This window comes from Periplaneta americana, chromosome 4 (assembly GCF_040183065.1).
Source record: "Periplaneta americana isolate PAMFEO1 chromosome 4, P.americana_PAMFEO1_priV1, whole genome shotgun sequence".
NCBI classification, from domain to species: domain Eukaryota; kingdom Metazoa; phylum Arthropoda; class Insecta; order Blattodea; family Blattidae; genus Periplaneta; species Periplaneta americana.
In genome coordinates this window covers 40,919,130-40,931,581 of record NC_091120.1, presented here as the reverse complement: position 1 = coordinate 40,931,581, position 12,452 = coordinate 40,919,130, and the positions used below count along the sequence as shown (strand labels likewise).

Sequence of the window (12,452 nt, the reverse complement as noted above, 5' to 3'; positions counted from 1 at the left end):
GGGTCATTTTAGTGAAATTACTGGCTCATGCATTGACGCACACAACGTTCTGTTATGAAAATACTTTAAGAATAAAATAATAATTGTGTAAACAACTTATTACTTTATTATTACCTATACATTCATTGTTGTTTATATAAACACATGTTTCGTAAGCAAGTATAACACTATACCAAAAATTAATGTTCCATAGCAGAGTTATAAACGATATATTGTCATGTTTTCGATACCAAAACAGTGAAGAAACGCGCTAACATCTGACTTAGTTCGTTTCTTTACCGTAGTATAAACATCACGGTGATGTTAGAGACACATGGAAAGATCAGACGAAGTTCCTTTCTTCGCCAATCAATGCGTCTTGGAAGTAGTAATCATTTGGCTAATAAAAACAAAAATGGCAAATTTTGACTTAGTTCCTTTCTAAAAAGTGCGATTCAATTGTATATTCACTCATTCCTTAATTCCTTCCTTCATTTGTTAATTCCTTTATTAATTTGTCCATTCATTTACTCATTACTTAATTATCGAATTTATTACTTCTTTCAGTCATTTGTTCATTCATTATTTAATTTTATTATTCAATCGTTAATTCATAAATCTTTCCTCTCACTCATTGCTTTATTTGTCCATTCATTTGCTCATTATTTCATCCATTCTTCTATTCATCAGCTCATTAATTAATTCATTCATTCATTCGTTCATTCCTTTATTAATTTGTTAATTCCTTCATTCGCCCATTCACTCATTGGTTCATTCAATAGTTAATTCGTCCATTTATTACCTTTTTAGTTCTTTCGTGCATTCGCCATTCCATTGTTCATTCGTCCGTTCATTCACTCATTGGTTCATTCTTCCATTTACACGCTCTTTACTTCGTCCATTTACTCGTTAATTCCTTCATTCATTCTTCCATTCACTCCTTAATTCCCTTATGCATTCGTTAATTAATTCGTTCATTTGTTGGTTCATTTATTTGTTCATTCGCTCAGTCATTCACTCTTGAGTTCGTTCTTTATTCGTTAATTCGTTGATTCATTCGTCCAATCTTCCATTCATTCGCTCATTAGTTAATTCGTTCATTGGATCATTCAATCGTCCAGTCATTCCCTCTTCAGTTTGTTCTTTTACTCGTTAACTCGTTGATACATTTCCTTATTCTCTCATTTATTCGCACATTAGTTCGTTCATGTATTCCTTAATTCGTTTATTCATTTGTTCATTCTTCCATTCATTCGTTATTTTTTCATTCATTTGTTCATTTATCCATTCATTTGTTAAAGTCTTCATTATTTAGTTATATTTTTCATTCATTCATTAATTCGTTCGATCAGTCTTTTATTTATTTTTGTTCATTCGTTAGTCTATTCTTCCATTCATTCACTCACTCACTCACTCACTCACTCACTCACTCACTCACTCACTCTTTTGATTATTCCCATAAAATCACGAGTGAAAAAACTGATGTACAATATCCATTGCAATACACTTTGAATTCTATCTAAGATGTTATTACTTTTGTAAAATATCCATTTAAATATAACCTACTTACCCAAGCGAAAATTTACACTTATCAGTGCATTAAAATTGAAATTATCATAACCCTAAGCTTTATTTACGTAAGTAATTCATGGGTTTGACCCATACCTACCTCACGAAGTCTATGTGCATACAAAATAGTAGTAACTGAAGATATTTCAGTAATGTAAACTTAGTTCTGGAAAGCTCTTAGTGACAAATTAATTTCGATAGAAAATAGATATAAGTATCTATACAGGACAATTAAAAAATCAGAAAAATTATTAAATTTCTATAGCCCTGTTAAAATTAAAGCAGCACGTATTTTAATCCCCAAAAGAATGGGGTTTAAAGTCATTATACCCTTTTATACCCTATACGAGACTGGACCATAAAAAAGACCATTACAAATTCCTTGTATAACCGAAAAAATTCAACAATATCAGCAACAGTGGAAGAACAATGTACAAAGAAAGGAAAGGGAGAGACTTCCAAGATCAGCCTTGGTATATATAAAATAAAAAAAAAATCCCTAGTTCACTACCCCTTTGAGAATTGAAAGCGGGTAGACCTAAATGGGATATGAACTGAATCGCATCAAATAATTCCACGGATTTACAATAAGACTTAACTTTTATTTGTTTCAGGGTTATGGCTCTACGACTTCTGCTCCGTGTCACTTCCAGCTCAAAGGACGTTGGTGAAGACGCTGACGGAGAGAGAGTGTCACAAAACTTATTTTTCAGGTCAGCTTTTTGAATAAACCTTTTTTTTTTAATTTTCTTAATTACATACATTTTCTGAAGATGGATCTGACTAAGCTAGACCATTACCAGCTACTGCATTCTTCGCGTAATAGATCCTATTTATAAAAACACTGAGCGACAATAGGCCTATAGCAACACTATTAAGCTTCAACATGAATATAGTATAAATAATATTTTTTTTATATATTTTCATAATTAAGAGACAATAAAAATTACAAATATTCTATACAGTCCATATTTAATTAAACGAATCTCTTAGATGAGAATCTGTTGTGATTTAACTTACGAATTTTTTAGACGTTTCGTTGAATGTGACCCAATTATAACGATCAAATGATTGTATAAAGTTTTCGATTAATCGTTTAGAATAACCGTAACAATAATATTATAGTTAAATAGGTAATTAAAGGTAACAAAATATAACTGCGTACAAACGTTTAGGTAACATTAACTTCTGAAATTCATCTATAATAACGCTATTATAGGCTCCTATTATTATTATTATTATTATTATTATTATTATTATTATTATTATTATTATTATTATTATTACAATAACAACAATCCAGGTTGCCAGACGACGATAGAAAACAAAAGATGTAAGGAGAAATTAATGAGATGTATAAACAACTGAATACTATTTAAAATTTAATTAGTAATGGTTTTAAACTTTCCCCTCAATATGTAATTGACGTGTCTTTTGTGGAAATTAAATTCATTATTATTATTATTATTATTATTATTATTATTATTATTATTATTATTATTATTATTATTTGCATAAAGAACTGCGGCGCACATCGCATTGCAATTTTATTTGAAATGTAAAAATCATTGATTTCTTCGAGTAGGTAAAGCGTATAGGAATCGAACACATTAGACTCTTTGATGTACTCTAGAATTGACTAACCGAGCCACCAAAACTTACTAACGCTATTGCTTTTCCTCTTATAACATGTGAATCTATTTGAAAAAACCAAAATCAGCTTCGAGAAGTGTTTTTCAAATTAAGCGTTTGTATTGCAGCCCAAACGTTATCTAGGAGTTTCAAAAGCAATCACATAATAGTACAATCATGTCTAGTTAGTTTAAACAATCAGGAGGACGCATGGAAAGTATAATTTTATAACGAAACGGAACTAACAAATTTTAGGTACCAACTAAACCTCAAACCCATACATTTGACCATCAGAATCAGTAATTTTCTTTTTGGAAGTATACGTATGATAGAAGTCTCACGATACGAGAGAAACACAAGTCCAGTTTCCATACTGAAGACAAATGTACGCCGTATGTAAGTTACGAATCCGGTTAAAATGGTTGGCCGATCAATCAATGCAACCGTAACATTTGTAAAAAGCAGGAGTTTGATGAGGATAATTAAGTAACCGACATTTCCATTAACAGGTGATACGATGCAGACAGACCCTGGCGTGTTGTCTCCCTCGCCGCCGTCGAGTTCACTCGCTTGACAGATTGCACTTAATTTCCTGTCGTCGAAGCGCAGACACAATCGATTAGTGCCCTCAGTGATCTGTAACGACCTATCACAATGAGTCTGCAGGCACGGGACCTGGTGTATGTAAAGTCATCGGGTGATACTGATATGACATTTTCAGCGGAAACAATTGATAGGAGCAGGCGGGTGAATAGGGTATATAGGGAAGGTACAGTCACTGACGTTTTCCGTGACATCGTTAAACTGTGTGAGATTAGAAGAGGTATGAGTTAGATTTTTTCGACATGGGACTACGTCCTTCCCCGAGTTTGAGTCAGGGAGTAGGGATGGAGTTTTTCATATCCCAAAAGTGCAAAATTTGAAACATTTATTGCACGGAAACTACAAGAACTACTTCAATTATTTATTTACTGCATCTATTTCGCTTCTTAACAATAAGTACTATTTAACTTACGACGCTCTTTCTCTAGAGTTATCTTGTAGTGACAGGAGCTTTTTACATTGTGAGGCTCTGGGCAGTTAGTGCAGCATTTACATTTGACCAACGAACAAACATCTTGTTGCACTGAAAGTCTATATGAGCGTAAGTCAAGCTGACTTGTTTGTGACTCCCATTTTAATTCATAATCTCTTTGAAATTGTTCTGTCTAGTTTTTCAGTCCTTGATGTTAATCCATGACGAATTTTTTTTTTTAATATATGGCTGGTATAAGTTGGGTTTTAATGTTTATGCCTAATAATTAAAGTTTTGTAGCAGAGGGTTTGGATGATTTTTCAATGTATGTATAAATTTTTGCTTTAAATTTTCCAAAAACTCTTCAATAGAAGCTGTGTCCAAAAGTTCATGTAAAAACTTATTGAATGTTGTGTAATCAGCTTCAGCAATTTTGCGCAGAACTGTTCTCTGTACACCATGCAGTCTTCTCAGTAGAGACCAAGAGGAGTAGAATTTCTACTCCTCTTGGTAGAGACCCATTGAGATGATCAAGCTGGATATGCAAACAGGAAGCTAGCCCTGATTACAGTTATATAGAAAGTTTTCTTAGTCCACAAACTCAGTGATGGCGACTTGAATAAAGGATACAAATGTTGAAACATAGCATATCCTTTGGCAGCAATTTTACACGTATTTATGTGAGGCTTAAAAGGAAAACATTGAGATATATGGATCATATGCAGAGACTAAGAGGAAGGAAGAAATAGGAAAGATTTGAGAAGGATGGATTTGCAGTGAAAGACCTGCCCTTGGCCAGAACACTTATGTATATATGTATGTATGTATGTATGTATGTATGTAAAAGAAAGTGTATAGTCCAAAAGTATTCCCAAATAAGTTGTTTCTTTTTTACTTGGAATTACTAACTTAAAAAGTTTAAGTTCAAATGGTTCTTGCGGTCTTCTTTTAGTGAAAATTACTACAGCATATTAAGCGAAACGACAGTTTTTGTGGCGAGGGAAATCCGCTTTATAGATGCGATACGTATTAAACAGTGTAGGTGATAAAACTGCACTTTGAGGAACACCTGCATTTATTGCTTTTTGGAAGAGAATGTGTTATTGATTTTCACTTTGAAGGCTTTTTCTTACATTTAACAGCATGACACTAAGTAGGCCTACTCCCTCCATCTTACATTGACTGTATTAATTATTACGAATTTTTCTGACACTTGGAACCACATTTACGTTATAGTTCATCATTGAGCAAAAATATACATTTTTATTTTTTCGGCTCTTAGTACCCTTTTGTACTGCAAGTTTTTCAACTCTTTCTTGTTCTGAACAGAATATTAATATCTATTGAAATCACGTCATACAACGGGTGCCGATAGAAACAGAGTCACGTTGATTATCTGAGTAACTTATCTGTAATTTATTTCATATAAGAAATAAGAGCTCAGAATAGAGAAAACAATTCCAAGACATTATGTTCGAATTGCACATGACAACTCTTCCCAGGGTTGCTGATGTTAACTGATCACGTACTATTTATTTGCAGGTATGGTGACAACGCCTAACATAGCAGCTCATTTACAAGAGCAGACGACAGCGCCAGTTGTGGCACAGTCCGAGCATAGACACCCCTCGGTGGTTGCTAATCTCACCGCCACCCTGCTAGCTACCCTCAACTGGACCATTGTATCCGTGGTTCTCGCCCCTTCAAGTCAAATTCTTTCAATATTCGGTAAAGCGGCGGCTCAGAAGAATATCTGCATCCGCCAACAGATTTCTTACTCTCATTCAGAAAACAGGTACTTATGAAATTGCACAATATAACACGAAAATCTTGAATAAACGAACTCAAGCATTAAACAGCTGAAATAAAATAGGACAAAGGACAAGATTTGGTCAGCTAACATAATAAAAATGTAGGATCGGAGAATGGGAAAGAGAAGAGAGAGCAGACCGAAATTTCGCTAGTTAGACTTCTTCTAGGGAACAGCGATCATGAGCAACAAACAACAGGAGAACGTGGAAGCAAATGGAACACCTTCAACCCGATATGAAGTGTTGATAACGGGTGTGCGAATTAGGAGGAAATTTTCTGCCGATTTAGTCACGGTCTTGGTGGTGGAAAGCGTTGTACAGTTCCACGGTTAAGCAATTTCCGGTTCTGAGGACACAAAAATCTGCATCACTTATCTAAAATTAAAATAGTCCCCAAATTCTGTGCTAAGCTGCATGCCTCACATCGTTTTAAATTGTTGGTAGCAACACAGCGAATTTTTTGTTCTGTCACGTTGTTAATTTCTATACGAATTGTCTTCCATTTCATCTAACGTATCTGGATTATTGATATACACTCTCTCTCTCTCGGACTATCTCCTAAACAGGTACCTATCCCATTCAATTTGCATTTAGTTTTTTTTCTATTTAGAAGATAAACAAAGTTTTATACCAATCATAGACTATTAGATCTCTGGAAATTTGAAAATCTCTACGAAAGTGTCTTTGACATCTGGTAGAGGGGAAGAGAGGGCTTGTTGGCCTTATCTCTACTAGGTTAAATAAATAAAATAATACTAAATGCTAAATCTTCTCCTATTTTAAAGTTTAGCAAAAACATCATTATATAAATACACGCTGTTTAACCGAATGCATGTTATTACAACAGAGTCAGTGATGCTACTGAGCTACTGAGCGAGCACAAGTTGAGTTGTCAGCAGAATGAGAACTTGTTTGTATGCTTGAGTCATGGGACTCATGGGTTATAACTGCGCACTACCACACTTTCCCTTCACCCAGCTCCTTGTATGTCTGACTTCATTATAAACAAAAGCAAAAACTCATTTTTAATATGTAATCCCAGAGTTTTGAAACACCTAAAGCTTTATTCGTATCTTATGCAGTCTTACCCTTAGAAAGTACGCTATGCTTCTTTTGTATGAGACTTAGTCGACACAGGAACTGTTCTGGAATGCTATATACAAGTTCACAATAAATAGATAAGAGAGTATCTGCAAACTGTAAATTGTAACATGCTTTGTAAATATAGTCAGAAGCAATCCATTCTATTCCCCAGGTAGAAGAATGTACCCCCTTCATGTGTTTTTCCTATAGATCATTGTCTGACGAAATAGCCTCACTCTCCCTCGAACTCAAAATATTCATGATCGTAAGCATTATAACATATTACCTAATATTTACGCAATAGTGGAACAATAAAATTCTTTATAACAAAAATCTATATTTAATAGTTTAAGAGTCAATCGCTGTGGAGCAACGGCTAGCATGCCTGACCGTGAAATAAGAGTACCCGGGTTCAAATCCTGGTTGGGACTAGTTACCTGGTTGAGGCTCTTTCCGGGGTTTTCCCTCAACCCATTAAGAGCAAATGCTGGATAACTTTCGATGCTGACCACGGACTCATTTCGCTGGCATACTCACCTTCATTTCATTCAGAAGCTATATAACCATAGCAGTTGATAAAACGTCGTAAAATAGCTAATTAAAAATAGTTTATGAGCTTGTTCCGGAAATAAATGAAAAATAAAGCTTTCAGACGCTTCGTATAGGCCTAATTGGAAATAAGTCTCCCAACATCAACTTAATTCAGTTATTCAAGATAAATTTAAAAAAGACTTCTTCTATATACAATGAAAGACACTGCTTAAAATATATTGGAAAATAAACGTTCTACCCTATACTTTTGTATATACTGATTACATTTCTAAGCTGCCTATTCTATTCTCTTTATATTATTCCATGCAATATTTTCCATTTTAAAGTATTTCCTCCTCTACTCCATGACACTACAGCCATACAAGAAGACAGGACGATTCCTTTGAAAATAATATCGTGTATAGCCGGGAATCGAACACTGGATCTCTTGATCCTTAGTCAGTCAAGTTAGCCACGACACCAAGGACCTATTTCTCATTCCTAACAAATACACGCAATGAAACCTTGTTAGTTATTAAAAGTTTAGGCTGTACTTCAGAGTAATAGCCGTGATGCATGCTGTGAATCAATGTAGGTTATGAAAATATAACTTTATAATTTCGTATATTTCGACAGTAGTAAGAACGTATGTGTAAAATCTGCATTATTTCTGTTCCTAGGAGCTGGACTTCACTTTTTGAGACTTCTGAACTTTTGGAAGCCGGTCATATTACTGTGGTCTTCGGAACTACAGATCAGATCAAACACATCGTACAGTCGGCCCATCACGACAACATAAATTCTACTTTTCAGTGGCTGCTTGTGCCACTGGATATGCCGCAAGACTTTATATCATTCGGTATGTATACTTGACATTCATTTCAGACGAGAATTTTCATGATGTGAACTATGATAAAAAAGTAACAATATTTCTTTGACTCATATCATTAACTTCAATTCGAAAACATAATCGCCAAAATCGGTAATTCCAAGAGCGTGTTCTTCTCTTGTTAGCTTAAATTTATGAAATTAAAGCAAACAATGCTTTGCACAAAGTTTTTGTAGTTCAGTTTGCAGAAATAAAAAGAATTTAGAAAATCCAATACATTATTCGTTAACAGGTGATTAAGTTACAATTAATTAATGTATTATGTTAATTTTGTTCGTAGGAAGCCTTCCAACCGACTCCCTTGTAGTGACTCCACGAAAAGACGTCTTGAAAGAAATTGAGGAAAACAAGAAGAATTTAATAGATAGGAGCCGATCCAATAATGCTACGAAACACATGTTAAGACCGGCCATAACCAGCAGTCCTATTTTTCTTGAAGTGGCTCTACCGATCATAACCTTCTTTCAAAGATTGAAAGATGCCTTACCAAGATACTGTAATACAAAAAGCAAAAGCAATAATTCAGCTTTATGTCAGGATTTTCCACCATTCAGTGAGATACCGCCGTCAAATATTTACAATTTCAAAATTGCTCATGAGGTACTTGAAGCCGCCAACATCTGGAAAAATATAAGCTTCTACTCCGTTCAGCGTGTGAGAATAACTCCAAAGTATCTAGTAGAAGAAATAGGTATGTTTACAATGTTTGACAATGATACATCCACGTTCAACTTTTTAGATCACATTAACAAATCGAAGTTGAATCTTGAAGAATCTGCTGAAAGCCATCATTGCAAAAGTGATGATATGAACTCTTCTTGCAAGGACGTATGTATCAATATGGCAAAAGACGAAGTAAAAGAAGACAGAGATAATCCACAACATAAAACAGGTTTATCCAAAATCGAGCACATGTTTCTGTCCCCATTGTCTTTAAGGCAAGAGTTGTGGGTGGCGGCAGTTGCGTCAATATCCGCAGTTGGGGTTCTGTGTTCACTAGCAGTATCTGTCTTCATACTCGTCCGCGTCTGTAAAGGCGATGTTCTGGAGGGTAACCCCAGCTTCTCTTTTCTCCTGCTCATCGCCATTAACTGTACTTATTTCTCAATTCTTCCTTTTACCTTGAGCGCTGATGACGCATACCACAGAGGCCTCATCTGCGGATTGCGTATATTTGGCACAAGTGTCAGCTATGCTCTGCTCTTCTCCATTATGTTGTCTCGGAGCTTTATGTTAGCGTCGTGTGATCAAGACGGAGGCTTCATGAGCCATGTGAACGGATATCTTCAGACAGTTCTCTGCTTCTTCATCGCTGGAGTACAGCTGGCACTAAGCGTTCAATTCTGGGCGATCAACTCCACGCTGCTGGGATCCCAACAATGTTCTTCCATATACGAAGGCCACTTATTCCTGTTTCTCCTCAGTTACGACATGTTCTTACTACTACTTTTAGTCTGCACTAGCCCATTCATCGCACGTTCCAAACGGAATTACCGAGAAGGCATGTTCTTCACCGTCGCTTCAATTCTGTGCCTTCTCATCACAATTGGTTGGTCAGCTGCGTATTTGTTAGCTCCAAGTAAATGGCAAGACGCGGCAATAACAGGTGGGCTAACAGCCACAGCAACTGCTATCCTAGTCTCTATCTTCATTCCTAGAACTTATTTGATGATGACGGCGATAGTAAGGGATCACCTCGCAAGTGCATTGCCCTCTTTGGCGTACACAAGTACCACGAGCGTCCAGGACATCAACTACCGCTCAACACAAGTTCTCTACGACACTGTCGCACCACAACCACCGATCCATCCCCCCGACAGTACAGGACAAGTTAATCCAAATTTTTACTCTGACCAACCGCAGTCACCTGTTGACTCTGGTCCGGAAACGTCAGCAGCAAAACCAAGGGGATTTGGTGAGAGGAGAAATATTTCTCCGGAAAATACGTACGAGAGGTATGACACGCCTCCTTCCCCACACAAGGTGACAAGATTCTAGCGTGTGTTTCTTCGGAAGACAGCAATAAGAATAAACATTATCAAAAAGTAAATAGCACATCAATGCAAGAATAGGTTTCATTGACATTTTTATAATAATTCTTCTCATATCTAGTCATGTAGCTGTTAGAAGGTTTGTAAACTAATAACATTTGAGACTACAATATTGTGACCATTAATGTGTTCCTAATATGCCTTAATTGATGGATTATGCATAATTCCATCCCCTATATTGTGTAAGAAAGGTGTTCAAAATCGTTCATATTCCATTCCTATTAGAAAATTATTGCTCATAAAACTTACGCAATTAAAATTATATTGAGTAAAAGAGTAAAGAAAATGTTTTTAATTTAAATTGCACACATATATGACATATATTCCTTGTGAAACGAGCATTTTGTAGTAGCAAAACGTACGAGTGTTGTGTGTGCCTAAATAGGCCTATTTATAATTATAGTGATTTTGATAAGTAGACGTGTACTCACTAATATATCTCCTTTTTGGGAATGTATAGAATATTTCAAAAGTAAGATGCGTCAGCCTAATTTAAAGTGCTTACATCTTCGCTAACTTCATGTTATCTTGAGAAACCGGATACTGTCTCTGTACAGAAGAAATTGAAGAAATTATTACAAAAACAGCCCTAGTCATTTTTAATGAAATTGAGTTAAGGACACATTTTCTACTATTTCAAATGTTTATAGACTCCAAAAATGACACATGTCAGGTGCAATAGCCACAAGTATAACAACAGTTGTACAGAAACAGCTGACGTGTTGTTCTATTTATGTTTATTGTTCTCTTGAAAAATAACAATTTTTACAAGGGTTGTTTTTGTAATAATGTCTTCAATTATTTTCAATGAAAGAATACAGCTGCCATAGTAACGAACTGTATAAAACCACTTGGGTTCAGTGTCAATCTACTACTGGTAAAACGGTGTTTATCTGTTTCTTATTGTTAAAAAAAATCATTTTCTCAATATTGCATAAAATGAGCCAAGGTGTGAGCAATTTAAATTGCTCTATATACCTATTTAATTTTTAATGTGTGATTCCAAATAAATTATATTTTGTTGTATGTGAATTTGTGCCAGTATGATTTTACAATAAACTGTTAATAAGATATAAAATAATAATAATTTTAAATCTGTAATTCGACAAATAAATCTCGGCTGTTGTAAAAGTGTGCAATATAAAAAATATAACTTACCAATTTTGTCAAAGAAACTGTAATGCGGTATTGTTGCTTGATTTTCCAGTCATGTGATGTTAGTATCCTTGTGCTTGTGTTGTGTTGTGTAGAATTTCGAAATCAATTGAAAGATTTAGTGGCAGAGGGAGCTACTATATATTAACATGAAAAATTGTGATGTACTGCCGACTTCAGCTCGTCCTAACATCTCTTGTGTGCCAACGTGTATCACAACAATGTGTTAGCTTCTCAGCCGAATAATAACAGTCATTTCCCACATTTATTCTGCGTTTAATTTCCTCCCAAGTGTCATTTATATTTGTTATTGTTGCGCCAAGATATTAGAATTTTTCCAGCTCTTCAATGGATAAATTTCTAATTTGTATATTTCCATTTAGTACCATGTTCTGGCCACGAGACAATCATATGCTTTGTTTTTCCGGGATTTATTTACAAAATATCTCATTACTCGGTTCAAGTAAAATTCCTGTGTTTTCCCTAATAGTTTGTGGGCTTTTGCCTAACATATTCACGTCATCCGCATAAACAAGAAGCTGATGTAACTCGTTCAAAGTTAAAAAGTAAAGGTGATGGTGCATCTCCTAATATTTAGAGGACATTGCGGCTAAATGAATAACAGACACGTAAACAGATCAGGTAGCAGGGGGGAATGTATTGCCAGTGATTTTCAGTTTAGTGTTTAACCATTGCATTCATATGCATAATATGTTAATCCAAAAGTATGTGTATTG

The 12,452-nt window shown here is 35.1% G+C and overlaps 1 protein-coding gene across 1 annotated transcript in view; it reads left to right on the top strand.

Annotated features, from left to right (window-relative positions):
• The window catches only part of boss (bride of sevenless), a 127,868-nt gene extending 115,840 nt beyond the window's left edge, over positions 1–12,028 (top strand). The window contains exons 5-8 of the mRNA XM_069823233.1: positions 2,163–2,261; positions 5,738–5,990; positions 8,301–8,479; positions 8,790–12,028. Coding sequence (XP_069679334.1) covers positions 2,163–2,261; positions 5,738–5,990; positions 8,301–8,479; positions 8,790–10,507 — 2,249 coding nt within the window. The 3' untranslated portion in view covers positions 10,508–12,028. The remainder of the gene's footprint in view (positions 1–2,162; positions 2,262–5,737; positions 5,991–8,300; positions 8,480–8,789) is intronic.
• The last annotated feature ends 424 nt before the right edge of the window (positions 12,029–12,452 follow it).